Source organism: Drosophila grimshawi, unplaced genomic scaffold (genome assembly GCF_018153295.1).
Source record: "Drosophila grimshawi isolate 15287-2541.00 unplaced genomic scaffold, ASM1815329v1 contig_1367, whole genome shotgun sequence".
NCBI classification, from domain to species: Eukaryota; Metazoa; Arthropoda; class Insecta; order Diptera; family Drosophilidae; genus Drosophila; species Drosophila grimshawi.
In genome coordinates, this window is record NW_025062889.1 from 3,536,959 (window position 1) to 3,555,202 (window position 18,244).

Consider the following 18,244-nt stretch of genomic DNA (forward strand, 5'->3'; position numbering starts at 1 on the left):
TATGGAAAAATTTTACAACTATCCGAAAAAAATACCAAGCCAATTTTAATAATTATTCACAAGCAGACTCATTTGAAAACGGAATCAAAGAGCAGCAACTAAAATGCGGTGGCCAGCCGATAACGATATGAGCAGGCTTCACACGTGAAGTTGGCTGTGCCATTTCATGGGTACATTGGCGCCAAAGAGAATATCAAAAATTGATTATTTTATTTCTAACATTTTATTGTATTACTAATCATGTAGATAATGCATACATATTATTATTAAAAAGCTAATGCGTAATTGCAAACATCACATTGGTAAAATTAACAGAAATTGAGTGAAAGTAAGGAACACTAAAATATTTACGACTACGAGGTACTCCTACTCATATATGTATTTATATATAATACTAATTAACGCTATGGAATCTCAGTGAGCCCCTGTATAAAAGCTAATTAAATGCCATAATATCCCACCCAATTATGCCTGATTTGTGTTGCCAGGATCCTTGGCCAGCTGCAGTGGCAGCAACTTGACCGTTTTATAGCCACGATCACGTCGAATCCAGAGCCAATTGTTGCCATTAAAGTAATCCTCAATGTGCTCCAGACTGCGTCCCTTTGTTTCCGGTTGAAATAGACACATGAAAATCGTCAGCAGAAAACTGGAAACGCCAAAGACGAGAAAAACGCCCCGCATTTTCAAATACGCTTGCAGTGCGGGAAAACCTTTAGCAAAAATGAACAGTGCCACATTCATTGAAGCAAAAACGCCGCCCGCCGTGCGTCCTCGTATCTTTGCCGGAAATAGTTCACCAATCATAATGCCCGGCATGACCATCAGCGCTGTATTGAAGACTATGTAGCCAAGAAGACAGCCACCGGCTACGAGGATATCATAGGGCATCCTTGGCTCCCCCGCACGCACATACATAAAGACACTGAGGGCCAGACAGAAGAGTCCCGAACCAATGCCCGAGATCAGCATGATGAGGCGACGACGCACACAAAGCAAGATGCCGCAGAAGATCATGCAACAAAGCACACGCACCGCAGCCGTCCAAATCGCTGCTTGACTCGTATCAAAGTCCGCTCCAAACTCGGACACAATATCAATGGCATAGAAGATCACAATAAATGTGCCCGAGAACATTTGCAGCAGCGAGAAGACAATAACAATGAACAATGGTTTCATTGCCACACGCTGACAGCATAGCTTAAAGATGTTCTCATTTGTCTTGGTTGTCTCACGTTCATTGTTCAGCCGATGCTTCATGTCGTTGATTTCCTTCTGGGCGGTAATCTCGCTGCCTCGCAGGAATGTCAGCGCCTTCAGCGATCGCTTCTCGTGTCCATTGCGCAACAGCCACATGGGTGATTCGGGTATACAGAAAATGGCCAGCATGGCGAGAGCGGGCAGAATATTGGCACACCAAGCCACAGTGCGCCAGTAGAGGAACGTTCCCAGCGAATAGACGAGGAGTATGCCACACGAATATGCCACATAAGGAGCACCGATCAACAGACTGCGCAAGTTTGGCTCAGCTGTTTCCGCTATATACACCTGAAATGAGATATAGAGATCGGAAGAGAGAAAGTGTAATTAATTGATATTCATTTCAGATTTTTGAAAGCGATAGTCAATGTCTTTATAGATATGGATTGAGCTCTCGATTGCTACTATATTTTTAAAGTTGTGTATGCGATTCAGACTCGAAATTCATTCACAAAAAGCGCTTTTGGAACTGGTAAATTTCCGTTGACAATCAGGTCTGGATAAATATATATATTTCCTAACTATGCAGAGTTCAAATCTGGCAAATATAGGAGAGTGCCTAAAGTAAATTATTAATAATTGTCAACTATTGAGTCACATAAAGGGTCAGTCAGACTTGCATCTATCTTGGCTTACGAAAAGTGTTTCAGACTTTCTTCATCTTTCAATATCTATGGATGAATACATCCATTTATCTTTGGCAAACTAAGTCTCGACAATCTCTTACTAATCACCAATCCACCCAATATGCTAGCTGCCCCCACAAGTCATTTATAGCTAGCACTCTATATAGAAAATATCAAAATAAACTCTTGACTACAATTCCTAGAAGAGCAACTAAGAAACCTTGACCTCGCACAAGTTCTCGAAATGTCCACAGGCGGCAGATAACAGACAGACAGGCAGACAGACAGACAGACACGACTGAGAGAGAGAGAGAGAGAGACACGGACAGACAGCAAAACGATAACTATCCCTTAATGTTAAAGCAACACAAACAATTTGATCAACAAACAGGGTCAGCATATAGCAGCATCCACTTAAATCTTTATCTTTATCTTAATCATAATCATAAACTCATAAATCTTCTTCTAAATTAATGAATCGAGAGACACGCGCAAAAAAGACACAAGAAACAGCATATGAATGAAAGGTTTATTGTTGTTGTTGTTGTTGTTGATGGGGAAATCCAAGTGAGCCACCCACTGCAACAACAACAAAAACAACAACAACAAACTTATTATAGAGTAAGGTCAAGAATCCGGAACTATGCTCAAAGCAGTGCGGGAAGCGTTTTGTATTTTTTTTTTGCTAAATTCAAATGATGACAAACACGACTGCTTTCGTTATCATTTTGGCCGCTTGATAAGTCACGGACATATCCATAAGATAAATAAACACACAACTGTATACATATATACTAAGCACACAAACATAGCATGGATGTGTGTGGTGTGTGTAGAACATGAAGAAAAAAGCCGGTTGTGCCAAATTGTTGCACACTTGACAGCTGATTATATAGTCACAATGGAGCAGTCGAGTTCTCGTCTCGGAATAATAACATTAAGCGAACAATTGACAGTCGACCAGCCTGCCACAAAGCTGACAGCCAGCTTCAGCTTAACTGACAGCTTGATGTGCATCTTTCTTAGTTTCCTAGTCCCACCGGGTTCAAGGCCGTGCTGATTATACAATCCCAAATCTGGTTAATGGGTCAGTTGTACAAATTCTGAGTCGCATTTCTTGCTTAATTTCGTTCTCGGTTTTGTGTGAATGAACTTTTTCGGCTCTGGCATTGGTTACCTATTTATTTATTTATTTATTTCCTTATCTATTTTATTTTGTTTCTCTATTTGTTTACCTGACCCGGTCCGCCTAGAATGCCAGTTGCAAAGCCGCACAGAAATCGCGCAAATATTATGGCCTTCACAGAGTTCGACATCGCCATGGTGCTCCAGCCAAAAAATAGGGGTATTGCCGATACGAGGAGCGTCTTGCGACGACCCAAATAATCGGCAAGGGGCCCAGACATAAGTGAACCAATTGGTGTTGCCAAACTATGAACGCTGGCTGTAATGGGAAAAGTAGAAAGCATATGGTTAATCGATGAGTAACAAATTATAAATCCTTATATTTAATACATTTAAATAAAGAACATATGATAGCCAAGGAAGTTATCAATCAGCTTTCAATAATTAAATGTATGAAAATTCACTTATAATCCCAGTTTTAAGAATATGCTGAATTTTTAAGATTTTGAATATAGTTTTTCTGTTTCTCCGGGCCAGAGAGATTCCAGATTGGCCGATACTTGCAAGCTCTTCGAATCAGAGGTGCAAGGGGCTGTTAACATGCTTTCTGCCTGGCCTTATTAAATATATATAGAACCGATTGCGAAATAAAAATGTAAAATTCTTTATCAATCGGTAAGCTATATGTTTAAAATTGTGTCTTTTATTGCCATCACAAATCGGTTTGAATCAATATATCGATTTTTCAAATTTTTAATGGGTCCAGGGGTGCCGTACTAAGCTGTATATATATACATATATATATATATATATTTGATGAGCTTACCTATCCAAGAGCCCGTGCTAACCGTTATGGGCACCTCGGTGGAATTGGAGCTGAGTTGGGGCAGCAACACTGCCGAGTAGCCAATGGGCATGCCACATCCTGCGGAAAGCAGCAACACCGCACAAGTAGCTAAAATCTGCAAGACACAGCAAACGCAGGCAAATCAGAAATGATTAAAAAAAAACAGTATACAAATGAAAACAATTGGTTATTTATTGAATGCAGAGACGTGACTTTTTGCTGAGTGAGTAATTGCCGGCAATTGAAATTGCGACACTTTTCCATTTAAATCCAAATTGGCGTGTGTGCAAAAAAACAAAATAAATAAATAGTTGCAGCCAACTGAGGATGTCATGCAAGTGGAACCCTTGTGCTTTCAATCGAGGCAAATAGTGATGGACGATCTCTTTCCGAGTCAGCACGAACCTTGCCTTGCTCAGTCAATATCTATATATATATATATGTATATATATGTGTGACGTCAGTCTGATATTGTTGCCCTGGCATCGAATTTGATTTGGCTCAATTCGCGACACATCAGCGTCACATGTGTGCACCACATGAGTGCCACATTTGTTTCTAATCATGCGAAGAAAGTTCAATTGCGTATCTTATCATTTTGTCCTTCACAATTTGTAGCCACGATAAATATTATGCCTGCTATAGGTAGTCTTGTTGGCTCAGAGATAGTACAAATTGCTATTACTACAATTATGAAATGTTTCCAGACGATGTTAACCAAAGATACTGACTTATTTAGTGGTTAGTAGCTGCTGGCGCAAAAGACTAAGTAAAAATCTACCTTCTGTGTTTAAGACAAAATAGTGAAGTGAGCAGCTAAATAATCATATCTTAACTGCATTCCTCAATTAAAAATTAATAACAAATCTTTTGTTTTATGAAAATTTTCGATTTTGCAACTCATTTTTATGCCTGATAAAATAGACGGTTATTAAGGAAATAATTTATGAGCTTATCAACTTATTAACTTCTACTTTTGCTTCAGCAAACAATATTGCTGTCAGATTTTCCACAAGAACACTCAAAAAATTCGTGGAAATCTGTTCAGGTTGTTCATTCCTAGAAACGATAAAAACTTCTACGTTTTCGTGAGGTGCAACTAATATTTTGAACCAAAGTCCATCAAAAAAATTGTAAATGTAATTATTTTAGTGTGATGACCGCAACTAGTAAATGTTGTTACTATCTATTATTATATGGCTGTCTTCTACATATCAAAGTTACTTATTTCATTGCTTCTGCCAGCTGTCAGTAACAGTTTTGTGGTCAGTCATTGTGGGGCAAAGTCCGACTAATGCAGAGTCCATATCATTTTTGGAAACAAAAGAGCAACAAAGTCATAACTCCTCCGCCGCTGCATAAATTGAGAAGCTCTGTTGAATATTTTTAACGACATCCCCAACAATAACAACAACAACAACAGGTGTCCTGCTGCACTCCCGTTTTCAAGGACAGCCCAACAAAAGTTGCCATAAAAGAGAGAGCAGAGCCAACGAGTTGCGCTCTTAAAATACAAAACTCAACGAAACTGTGGCAGCAACTGAGAGGAAATGATGCAATATGAGGCTGCTGCTAATTGAATTGCTGTTGTCGAGAGTAGTTCCCAGTTCCCAGAAATGTTATAATGAGCTGCGCACAATTAGCCAGGAATTAAGAGATGCATACACATTTATACGAATAGTGATTATTTACCTGATTAATTATGCCCCGCCGATTGGCTGCATCGTAGTCCTGCTCATCGATGGTGGATAGTTTGCGGCTCTGTGGCATCGACATGCACAGAGCCTTGGAGGAGGACATGGGCACCTTGCATTGGAACTCGGCGCCGGGCACCACATGATATGACATCTTTTGTGGCACAAATTTACTGTACTCATCCTCATCTCTGGAATGAAACAAGCGACAATTAAACACTTGAATAAAATCAATTGAGCAGCATGGCAACTGTTTTGTCATTGTTCGCATTTTGCTTATAAGCTACGACATCAGAGTTGTATAACATATATATACATATGCATATACTTGATGATCATATAACAAGTAGCACAAAATGAGAGTCAGGAATTTCAAAAGAAAAGAGAACATAAAAGAAAGTAAATAAATGTTGCTCCATATTTAACAATTGCTGGGTGGAAAATTTTGCGAAAATAAACTGATGAGAAGCAGAAAAGTTAAGTGACCGATTAAGAGCAGTATTATACATTGCTCCGATCTTAATCATGTTTGTCCGATATAAACAATAACAAATATATACATTTAATGAAATTTTTTTATTATTTAAAATAATGAAATTGATAAGTACACTTTCAAAAATCATTTGCGAAGGGCTTTAAACCTTTGCACAGTTCATTTAGGTTCAGTTCCACTGAAATCTGGATTTATAATGGTTCGATTGGGGTTATTGAAGCTGTACTGTGTTATATATATACTACACCGACTGGTTTAAATGGCAATCAAGGTGTAAAAAAGCGATAAATCCCGTAACAAAGGGGTTTTCTCATTAACTGTTCTGTTTTGATTAATGCACACAGGTATTATAAATTATGCACAATTCTATTGTTCTCTAGAGAGCGTAAGATCGAACGACAGACAGAGAGAGAGAGAGAGGGAGAAAGAGAGAGTGATAATAAGAGATAACGAGTGAGAGAGAGAGAGCGATTTAGTCAACCGGCAAGCATTGCGTATACGTCATAAGCCAAAAAGCCATGTGCCGCGTTAATTTTGTTGTGGATTTCTCGCACTTTTTGGTTGATAGCAAACAAAAAAAAGAAGAATTATAATAATAACAAATTGGAATAACAAAAACAAACGGCATTTTGCTGCGTGTTTTGTATTTTTGATAGCGTTCCGTTTTTATTTGCACACGTCTTTATTTATTTGGTTAGCCTAATTGAGTGTAAAATTTTTGATTTTTTATTTTTTGCATTTGCATTTGGTGTTTGCATTTTGTAATTATTTTGCCTGGCGAAAATAATTATTTGGATTTTTTGTTTTGGTTTTGTTTTGTTTGAATTGCTTTGGTGAACAATAGCCGCGTAGTGCGAAAAAGTTTTGGTTGCCAAGGCAAAAACTGAATTTACCTTGATTCACCCATTGCCTTACATTCATCTTTTTGTTTTGGCTTATTTTTTGTTTTCGATTTTAGGCTGTCCATAATTAATGATAAGGAAGTGCTTGTGACACTTTTTCTATAAATGAATTCAACTATTCACCAAGTTCCGTTGAAAACAATTATCTAACAAAAATATATTTATATTTCCCATGAAATTGTATCAGTTAATTAAGTGCTCCCCTAAGGTTTATATACATGCCATTGATTATTAATTTTTAAAATGAACAATGTGATTTTTACTTCTTAGATGCATTTCTTATATATTTAAAAGAATATACATATATGTGTCACTGATCTTTTGGACCCATCAAATCTTTAACATTGAACACTAACCTTTACTTTGAACACACCAAAATTAGCTTAAGCGTGAGCTGCATTTTAAGATTGTGAAGAACAACAACTTCCAAAAAAGAATGAACTCAATTTGATCAATAAATAACGACCACAAAATTCAGGAAGTATTGAAAAAGCAAATGGTTCAATGTACCAAAATCAATATTGAACAGTCAATAAAAGTCCAAATAACGTTGCACAATGGATTAAAGCAGAGCAGACAATTATTAAACAACACGAGTTGAGGAATCACACGAATGTTAATCAATAAACGGCGTGATTGATGTCAATCATGGCAATATGGAAAGTTGAAACGCGTGTCGCTTATCCAGTTACCAAGTGTGAATTGAAAATGTCTCAATGTTGACCGTATAAATTAGATAATTGATAAGAAATCTGCAGCCAAAACAGTGAAGGTAAAAAAAATAACACTCTCATTTAACCAGAGCTTAAAAAAAGATATATGAGCTTTGCTTGAATGATTTTTGTGCTGGAAAAGCATCTGATGACTTCAGTTTAATGATGTGTTTTTCATTTATAATAATAATATAATGGAATGCCATTATTGTTAACAACAAAGAGACCATAAAGAAGAACTTTTGGACTCAAAAACCTGAATTCCAAACCAAAAAAGATTCGACGATAAAAGCACGTTTAAGAATACAACATATACAAATATATATATATATATTTATATATATACTAACTAACTAAACAAACGAGAAATCATTATTTTGGTGCTAGATTTTCAACCGGATCTTTATAATAAATGCCTAGCAGTCAGAATACAGCTGGGGGCGCACTTTAATATCGATTTTTGTGTCACAAATTGTGCCAATTAAGCCGAGCATCAATAGAGATGCGAGTAGAGACCCCAGAGGCGCCCAATCAGCATAATAATAAATAAATATATATATGTATATTTGTGTATATTTAGACATATTAATAAACGCATCGGTTTCATCATCATTAGCGGCTCTCAATTGTTGTCATGACAGCCACGCGCTGGTTATGCATATATTTTTCAAATGTTGATAAGATAAGTTAATAATTAGCGTGGGAAATTCTACTTTACAATGCAACACACTCAAGTCTTATCACAAACAGCAGCTCAGCTCTAAAGCTTATCGCGCTACGTAATACAATTTTTAGGCAAATTTGTTTATTAATCAACTAACCAAATTTAACAAGTCTTCTTTAATTGCCATAAATTTCAATAACAATTTTTCACAATGGAATTTCACAATGTTGTCAATAATTGTAATCAATTAATTCTTGTTCTCAGTACTTTTGACTTGAACATGCTTTTTGTTTGTGGATTTCAAAAATTTAACCAATTTGCACCGTCAACGATGATATGGCAAAAATGTCCAAGTGAAATGTAGACTATAAACAGCTATTGATCTTTCATCGCAAAAACAGAGTCTATCAGCTGTCTATACATAGCTAATCTCTGTATTACTACAACTAATATAATATAATATAATATATAATAATATAAACTACAATCTTTTGAATATGCTGTACTTAATGTAAATTCTAAAATGAGGTCACCAAATATATTATTAACATTTTCGGAAGCAACAGCATTTGAAATGTTATCTGTTTGTTTTATTATTTATTTGATTGGTTTATTTGTATTACTATTAATGCATTATATTATTATGTATTGTATTACTGTTCAAGTCACCACATTTAAATGTTTTTTAATTATTGGCATTGTTTGTTAAGTATTAAGTGGGAGAACTTTCTCTGTTTAATTTTTCATTTGCTTGTTTTATTTATGCAATTAAAGTACAACCTGCTTATCGACATATATATTATCAATGTGTTTACTTTTAAATTAGCCCTGACATATTTATGTACTGAGTACTGTGATTTATTGATTGTTTGTACTTCAATTCGGAAATGATATCAATGCGATATAAATATTGATCAGATAACGAAATCTGTTCATCCGCATCTTTTTAAATGAGAAGCAGAAGTAATAGTAAAACAACAATATTAAAAGAATTATTATTATTATTTTTAACAAGGAGAAGTAGTAACAAAAACCACATTAGGAATATTAATAATTTACTGAAAGTAAAAAAAAACCTTCAAAACTCTGTCATCAAATCGAATTTGAATCAATCACCTTTTTTTAATAATTTCTTCATTTATCAACAACAATTGATTTTGACTGGCTCAACACGAGTTTTGATTCAGTAGAATTGATATCATATCAGTTTGTTCAATTAATATTTATACACAACTAACTGTGTGTCTGATGGCAAAGCAATTAGTAATGGCAATGAAAATGATTGTTCAACTTGAAAGTAACCAAAAGCCAAATTTTAAATGATAAGGCAATAATCTTAAAGCATTCCATTAAGCCGAAAACGATAAGTGATTAAAGTTTAGCCGAAACAATGTCAAATGCTTAAAATCAAAACAAATATTTCAGTATTTGCTTCGCTGTTGTATTTCATCGTATTTTATTTCATTTTTCTCTCAACTGTTTATTTTGAGGGGGTTTTTTAGGGTCGCTCAAAGTTCAATGCAGTGTTGCTAATCAGGGCGGACACTTGATTTGAAGGCCTGGCAACAGGCAGCAAAACAAACAGCAGACAGTAGATAGCAGACAGATATGAAAAACGATCTGGAAAACGGGTTTTGTTCCCTTTTGTATTTAAAAAGTCACGGTTTCAAGTCGATACATTGAAATTTGCCTAAACACAGACAATAATTTAAATTGTGACTAGCTGTCTGTGCATTTGTTTTTTTTTTTTGTTTTTTGTTTAACATAAATTTATTTGATCTATTCGATGTTGTTATTTTTACCTTTCGTTGCTCATTTTGTATGTAATTTAATCGGCAATTTGCAACTTTTATAACTTGTGCTTAGTCCCTTAGTCAAAGGCCTAAATCGAACTTGAATTAAGTGCGCTTACTTTAGACACATTCGATTTAAGCATTAATTCTCAACACTCAGCAAAAACACAAACAAAACACAAACTGAATCAACACGCGATGACAATGCGAAAAAAAAACACACGAGAATTTCACGTCGATTTGTTTTGCTGCCAAAATGCAAACTGGCTGCGCGATTTTCGCAAAGGCGGCTTTTTATTTGTGAGCGTCGTCGAGTCGTCGATCGTCAATTGGTCGATCCACACACACACACACGCACACAACACGCACACACAGGCGCACATTGACGAGGGCGGCTCTCAAAGTTTGTCCCGCAAAGAGAGTTATTGCGACGAAAGTTTTCGGTTCTATCTCCACTTCTAACTACTCCCTACAGAAATTTTCGTGCTAGCCTCTCTGTCTCTCTTGCCTTTTGCTACGCTCTTGTGCAATGTGCTTGACCAACAAGTGATCACAGTTTACCTCACCCATTTCCAGTTGCTAAGCTGTTGTGCAATCTGTTGTTTGGCCGGCAAACAATTGATCAGCTGTGCGCAAGCCTCCTCTGTTGCCAGAGAGACAACCAACTCTCTTTTAGCAGGCGAGCGCAAGCTCAGCAAAGAATTGCTCTTAAAGTATCGTTTAATGAAAGCCCCACTGTGGTTCGTGTTTAGGCTAAAAGCTTAGATTACAAATGTGTGAGATCGCAGTTAAAATAGTAAAAGCTTACTAGATCAGCTTAGTCAACAGTTGAGATTGCTACAGAAGGTCTTCAGATTAAATTAAGACTTGCCAGAAAACCAAACGTCTCCAAAATTAATTTCGATTTTAAATTAAGAGAAAACTTCGGTGCTTGGTTTCTAACAACTAGAAAATCATTTCACTTAAAATGATTTAATTCATTCTCACCAACGCTCATCTAATACCAATTTATAGTTTTTAAATGAAGACAAAACTTAATTCTCGTCTACATTCAACATTTAACATGTTGCAAGTGAAGCCAATTAGCGTGCTGAAGAGTTATTGCCTGGCAATATCAACCCACACGTTTCAATATGTGTATTTATCTATGCGTATGTACAAATACATAAATATCAATATGTATTTACACCCCCGCAATTACCAACAATAATCTCCCAATCATCAAATCATTTTGCTGGCAGCAGTTAAAGCTCAAGCTTTAAAGCTCTCCAGCTAGCTGCTGCTGCTGCTACTGCGATTTTATTGTTAATGCCTTGTTAACAAGTTGTCAAGGTTTTCTCCTGTACGACCCAACAGAAGCTTTTGAGATTTGCCAGCCATAATAAAAAAAACAGGACGATGAAGATGAAATCGTAATCGGAAATGTTGCCGAAGGGCGGGCGACAAACTGAAGTCGAATCGGCAAAAAGCTTTTCATTCATAACCTTGCACAACAACAGCAACAGCAACAACAGCTGTGAGGCTTCTTAAAGAAAAGGGAAAGGAAAGGGACATCAAAAAATTAGTTAAACAGATGCGCAAAGCTTGATGTTATTATATCCAACTATGCTTATTATTATTATAATATTTATTATTACATTGCGCCCAGTTATAGTCCCTGCTTTTCTTATAATCGCCTTATAGTTTTATTAAAACGCCTACGCAACAAGATGCAAAAAGTTGCAGAGCAGTAATAAGAGTGAGAGCGAGAGCAAGAGAGGGAGAGAGAGAGAGAGATTGTCCCGTTGGATTCACGAAGCGCTCTCGCTAAGCTTTAACATATGCATCGAAAGAGAGAGAGCGCAGCATCTCAAACTGCTCACACTCTAGTATATTTTCTCACTCGCTATCTCTCTCTCTCTCTCTCTCTCTCTTTTGCATGCGAAAGTAACGCAAGCGTCAACGACAATGACGCTTTCAGTGTCTAGGTCGAGGCAGCAGCAGCGACTGCGACTGCAGCAGCTTGTTATGCCTCAGCTGGAAGAGGTGTGAATGTGTGTGCTTGTCTACGCATATGTGTGTGTGTTTTTTCATCATGTGTTGAAGGTCACACGCACTACTGAAAAAGCACGCACACACACAGCTACATGCATTTTCTAAGAGCAGCAGAAAAAGCCAAAGAGAGATTTCCTAAAAGAAGAAGAGTTTGCAGAGACTGCTGAATTATTTTAAATTAATGAAAACTGAGAGCATGCATAATGTAAAATATATAATAGAATGTAAACTAAATAAATTTAGAAGAAATATTTTAAATAAATATTTTAAATATTGACACTTTTAAGACAAACAACAAATCAAAATGAAACAGCGGAATTCTAAAGTCTAACTACCAAACAAATAATAATAATAAAATATTTAATAAAATCCATTTGGGCTTTGAAATGTTTAAAACTTAATTTCCTTGTGTACCATTCATCCTGTATGCAATTTTAAAGATTTAAATATGTATTGAAACTAGTGCACAAGACGCCTTTAAAAATGAAAAGCTTTCCACCACAAGCAATTCTGTTATTCGCACTTGTTTGCAAAATTCGCAGAATTTCGCAGAATGTGCTAAAGTCAATTTGTTCAACTATGCCAATAAAATGCTTCCCAATTTAAATAGGCAAAAAAATTGAAGCTACGACTTAAAGTACAGTATAAAGTAGAACCATAGAAAGTTTTGAAAATTGTTCCTCATGTTATTGTTCATAATTTTATAAAAATGAACTAAAATTCATTTTTAATTCCCATAATACTTTACAGTTAACCTTATGTTCAAATATTACATTCCACACTTGAAGAAGTTACTTTTATAAACTTAAACAAAGTATATACTTCAAGTATCTCAGCTAAAACAGTTGCATTGTTTACCAAAAATTAACCCCTTCAGCATAAATGAACTCAGGAATAATGACTGGTAAATTAGATGCGATTACTTTCAGCTCCCACGGATTGTTTATTTATACGCGCACCAAGTTTTTAGCACGCCCACAAAAGTATGCAACATATCTCGTGCACACTACATAGTCACACATGTGCACTCACACAGACAGGGCACATAATTAAGCGATTAAATATTCAAGCACCCATTTTACAATAAGGCGCACACACACACCCTCAAGCAAGCAAGAACACCTACACGTAAAAAGCTCTCGCATGCTCTGCCAAAAAAAATGGCGACGCTAGTAAATCAAATTGTAAATCAAAAGCAGCGCAGCCGACGTACAAGTGAGAGCGAGAGCGAGAGCGAGCGAACGAGCCCACTCTTCACACCATAAACTTTTTTTATAGGAACGCAGCTTTTGCCTGCGCTCACGCAAAAGCTGTATGTGTGGGTGGCCGCTGCTGCTGCCGCTACCGCTGCCGACGCTGCTGTTGGCTGATTTTGCTTTCAGTTGCTTTCGAATTGTGCGCCAAAGTGGTTGCTCCATGTTAACTAACAATCAATTAACACCTAACTCAACAGCAACAACAACAAAATCAGCAACAACTATAACAACTATAAACAACAACAGCAGCAACAACAACACGACTCGCAATAAAATCGTTTAAGCTCTCTGAAAATTGTGTAAGTCGCGTTCTTTTTAAAATCGCTTTTTAAAACGCTACAAAAAAAGAAGGAATAAAAAATTACAAAAAATAGGTGAAAAATAAATAAAAAGGCAGCCAATTCCGACGTATTCATATTTATCCGTGCGTTATTTGTGCGTGCAGCTGTCCTTATTGCGTGCGCGTGTCCTTAGTGCTCCTGCTCTTGCTGCTGCCCCAACTGCTCCGGCTCCTTCTCTGCTCACCCAGACTGCTTAACAAGAGTACATTTTTAAAACAATTAAAACGGCAACTGACGTGGCGCGTTAAATGATATAAAAAAAAGGTAGCCTGCACAACAAAGCCTCGTCGTCCTCATCCTTGGCTGACATGATTCAATTAACCTTATTTGCCAGCTGAATTCAAGATGCAGCTCATGGTACAGAACAAAAGCATATGAGTTGTCCTCCCTTCCAGCCATCGTCTGAGCAGCTATTATTATTCTGTCAAAGTGGGTTCCAATTACCATCAAATTAGCCAAACTTCAAACTACAAAACAGCATTCGATTTCATTTCTTGGAATTGGACACAAGAAGCAAAATATACAAATAAATATTATTTTTAGCTCTATTAATGGCATCCAATTTTGTCGCATTTCTCGGAATCGAATATAAGTGTAGTCTAATCTTGATACTAAACAAAATTAAAAAAAGTAATATATTTAAAAATTTATACATTTTTATAGACGACTTAATCAAGAGCACAAATAATGTCTTAAATTAAGTACTTCCATAAGGAAAAAATATTCAAATACCATTCACCAAATATAAAAATGATAGAATTTAGTTCAAAGTTAGTTCCTATTTCCAATTTTAAACTAAATCTGAAATTTCTTTTAATTCTTCCCATTGCTGCGTAAATTTCTTTTTTGGTTCATTGAAAAATTTAAGATTAACTTCAGAACAAAAAAATCTGGGCGCAAATATGCCAAATGTAAATGTTCAAAGTTATTCTCTTGTTAGCCTTGCATTTCTACTGCACACATATATATAAATATGCTATACAGTAAATATATATATATATATATATAGATGTGTGCTTGCCACAAATGCTGCAATTGAGTTGCTGTACCAAATATTTAAGAGATCCTCAGCCATTTTGAACTCGAGCGCTCGTCGACAAATATTTGTAGAAAGTTTTTGGGGCAACCTGACCTACCGCTCAATGACTGCCACACCCTCCACCCATCCTCCCCTTGGCCTGTCCCACCTCCTTGCCAGCTACTGGCTGCATTGCATGGCGAGCGTAGGCGAAACGTAAAATTAATTCCAGCTTCCGCTGTCCTGGCACACAGCACTGGGCAAAAAGCAGAGCCTGGCAAAAGTTTTTGCTATTCTTTGGCAGCCTCATTGTTATTGGAATGTCTCTGCTTGTCTCTCTATCTCCCCCTGTCTCTTTTTCTCAGTATTGCTCTCTTTTCGTTTTTTTTTCCTGCCCCCTTTTTGTTATAGTTATTGCTGTTGTTACCTTAGTATCCTTGTCCTTGGCTGCCGCTCGTCAAATCGTTGTCGTTGTCGCTTTTTGCTTTCCTGTCTGTTTGCCTTGTGCCGGTTTCCTTCCTGGATCCTGCTCGACGTGAACGTGCGTTGTTTCCTTCGCACACACACACACATCAACACACACACCGACACACACTCAGACACACAGAGAGACTCGCTTGACGTGTTTGCCTTGGCTCAAACTGCCTTTTGGCTCTTGGCTTTCTCTCGCAGCGCTTTCATTTTGCAGCACAATCAACAATTAACGACTCGCAGCAAAGAAATTAAACAATACAACAATAATAACAACAACAACAACAACAGCAACAGCAACTCACAGGTAAGTTTCTAACACCAACAACAACAACAACAGGTGTGCAATTTATTGTCTAGCTGCTAGCAAGCCAAAATCAAAGCAAACATTTTGATTGATTGCTGGCACTTTTTGACATATTGCCTCACTTGTCACACATGACGTATGCGTAATGCGAGAGTCAGCTTAGCAACTTGGCAACTAAGCCAAATTCAATCAGTTGCCTGCCAACAAAGTTAAAGATAGCCGAATATTAAACCCCAAATAAGTAGGCAACAAAAAAGTGATACTTTTTACGTACAGATCAATGTTATACATAAAGGATAATAGAACGTATCATCAAAGTACGCACACACAAAAAAAGGGTACCAAAGAAATAATAATAAAAACGAAAGCCAACGAGTCAAACGAGGCAAACTTTTTCACATAAAAAATATTGAGCTAGCTTGTTGGTTCTATTTATGAATTTTGTCTGAAAAGGAATTTGGATATATTCTTAAAATAAAAAAAGAAAGCTTTACAATAAGTATTATGTTAACAGCTAAACATATGCTATTAAGAACATTATATCCTTCCTGCTGATTTATTGATGATTATGATATTAGCACAAGCTAGCTTACCTCAGAAAGCCTTCATTTTACAGAGAAGTCCTTGGACCACATTACTACAACTTCTTTTCCACTCTGAGTCCATTAAAAGGTTTGGTTTAGAAATTCCAGTTTAACCTTTTACTTTACTCTGCTCACAATTTTTGGACTTAAATTCAAGTTGATTCGTCATATAAAACGAACTGGGAATTTCGAATGATAACAAGTGGAATATATGGCAAAGTGCGCAGTTGGCAAAAATAAACGTTAAAAAAATATGCAAAAATAAATCAAATTGAATGATCACAAAACATTTTTTTGTTGCCTTTTTCTATTATTTTATTTGACTTTATTTTGCATTTTTTGCATTTGTATGCCAAGTGGATATTTGTTGCAAATGTTTTTCTGTGGCAAAACGGAAGCTAGATTTTGCACACAACTAAGAGAGATTTATACCATAAATATATAAATATATATATATAGCTATACAAAAAAAATGTGATGGAAGTGAATGACGTAAAGCACACAGCAAATAAATCAATCAAATAACTGCAAGTTTAATTCCCTGACCTTGCATAACATACTGCGGAGAGAGTTATAAGTTTTATGCCATATTTTTGGCAAGTCCTTGCCAAGGAGGATACTCGCAGATGTGTGTGTGTGTGTGTCTTAAGCTCATTAAGCTTCAATCCTGAATGTTGTATTTCAATGTTGTGTTGCGCACGCGAGAATTATAAATATTTACGCCTCACGTGCGAGCTTAGTGTCCTGCCCAGGACTGCAACACGTCTCTCTTACGCGCGCATCCTTTTTGCTGTGAACTTTGACCTTAACGTGGTTGCCCCAGCCATTTACCAATAGCAGCAAAACCAACAACAACAATGCTTAGCTAAGCTGTTAAACAGCTCCCCCTTTCAACTTGCCTTCCTTTGCTTGCAACGTTTTGTTTTCATGGCTTTTACTGCCACAATTTTTATGACACTGCAACTGAGGATGCATGTTGTGCGAGAGGGTGTGTGTGTGCGAGTGTGTGTGCCACTGATTGTATTAGTTATTTGCGGCTAACATTGACATTTATGTGCTTTTAAGCGCACCTTCAGCTTAAAGCTACGACTACAACTACAACAAATAGAACAAGAAAATCAAGTGCTTTTTATAACATATGTGCAGGAAAAGAATAATGTTACTTTAAGTTAAAGTTAACTTGCAACAGCAAAATAGCTTTAAAATTTAGAGACATATATTAAATGCTGATTCAGATTATATTGTTTCAAGCGATCAGCCATAACTTGTTCAAAACTGTCAAACTTAATTAATTTCCTGTTCCGATAGAAGTTATGAATGGCAGTAAAGTTTACAGATTGAATGTAATGATTTCGTTAAGAGTTATGAATTTATTCCAAATTATATAAGACAATACTATCTACTCAAATAATAAAGTTCATATAACTAGTTCTTTATCTTTACATCTCCGGTTAGCGTTTAACGAACTGTTTAAAACTGATTAGATTTCCAAAATGAATGCATTTCTCCACCTGATTTCGCCTCAAGAACAATACAACATATAATCAAATTGTCCTCCAAATTTATGTTAAGTTTTGCACACTTTGGCTATTATTTATTATCTTGTTTAATTGTACAATTAAAAATAAAGGACTCAATGGCAAGTTTGCTGATAATTAACTGGACAAGTAAAGTTTTCAAAGTTCTTTGCCAAATATTTCATTTAATAAACTCCGCACAGCATTTAATAAACCAAAATCGTAAAATTCTGACTAACTGTAAAATAATTAAGTTTTGTTTTTATTTGAATAATTCGTGGAATTTGCAATAAAGAATCTGCAAACCATGCCAATTAGGCTTACAACACCACTGTTGTGGCGAAATAAATGCTTGGCAAATTGTCGGAACTGAACCGTTTATTCCATTTTTTGTTGTTATTCAATATTTGCACAAAAACGCTTGGCAGCGTTTACAGTTTACCGTCATTTAAATTTTATTAAAATGCAAGTCTTTTTTCGGCTGTTATGTACAAATAGTTGAATTGTTGATGGTTATCAACAATCAATATTTTTTTTAAGTGCAAAGTTTTTCACGCAAACTGTTTTTCAGGCAGAGCTTATTTATGCCACAGGACATT

General features: G+C 36.2%; 1 protein-coding gene across 1 annotated transcript; it reads right to left on the reverse strand.

Moving 5' to 3' along the window:
• Positions 1–207: 207 nt before the first annotated feature.
• Positions 208–10,305, reverse strand: LOC6568932 (facilitated trehalose transporter Tret1-2 homolog). Its single transcript, XM_001994970.3, has 5 exons — positions 10,127–10,305; positions 5,551–5,743; positions 3,838–3,973; positions 3,122–3,330; positions 208–1,548 (listed from the first exon to the last, which is right to left on the reverse strand). Exons 1-5 carry the CDS (start codon positions 10,138–10,140, stop codon positions 466–468), a joined length of 1,635 nt encoding a protein of 544 aa, XP_001995006.2. The 5' UTR covers positions 10,141–10,305; the 3' UTR covers positions 208–465.
• Positions 10,306–18,244: the final 7,939 nt, after the last annotated feature.

Bases quoted from the DNA above. Each gene is read 5' to 3' on its own strand.
- LOC6568932 (XM_001994970.3), bottom strand. The intron at 3,974-5,550 runs GTAAATAATCAC...TGTGTCTTGCAG, and splicing joins GGCGGGGCATAATTAATCAG to ATTTTAGCTACTTGTGCGGT. The intron at 1,549-3,121 runs GTAAACAAATAG...ATCTCATTTCAG, and splicing joins TTCTAGGCGGACCGGGTCAG to GTGTATATAGCGGAAACAGC.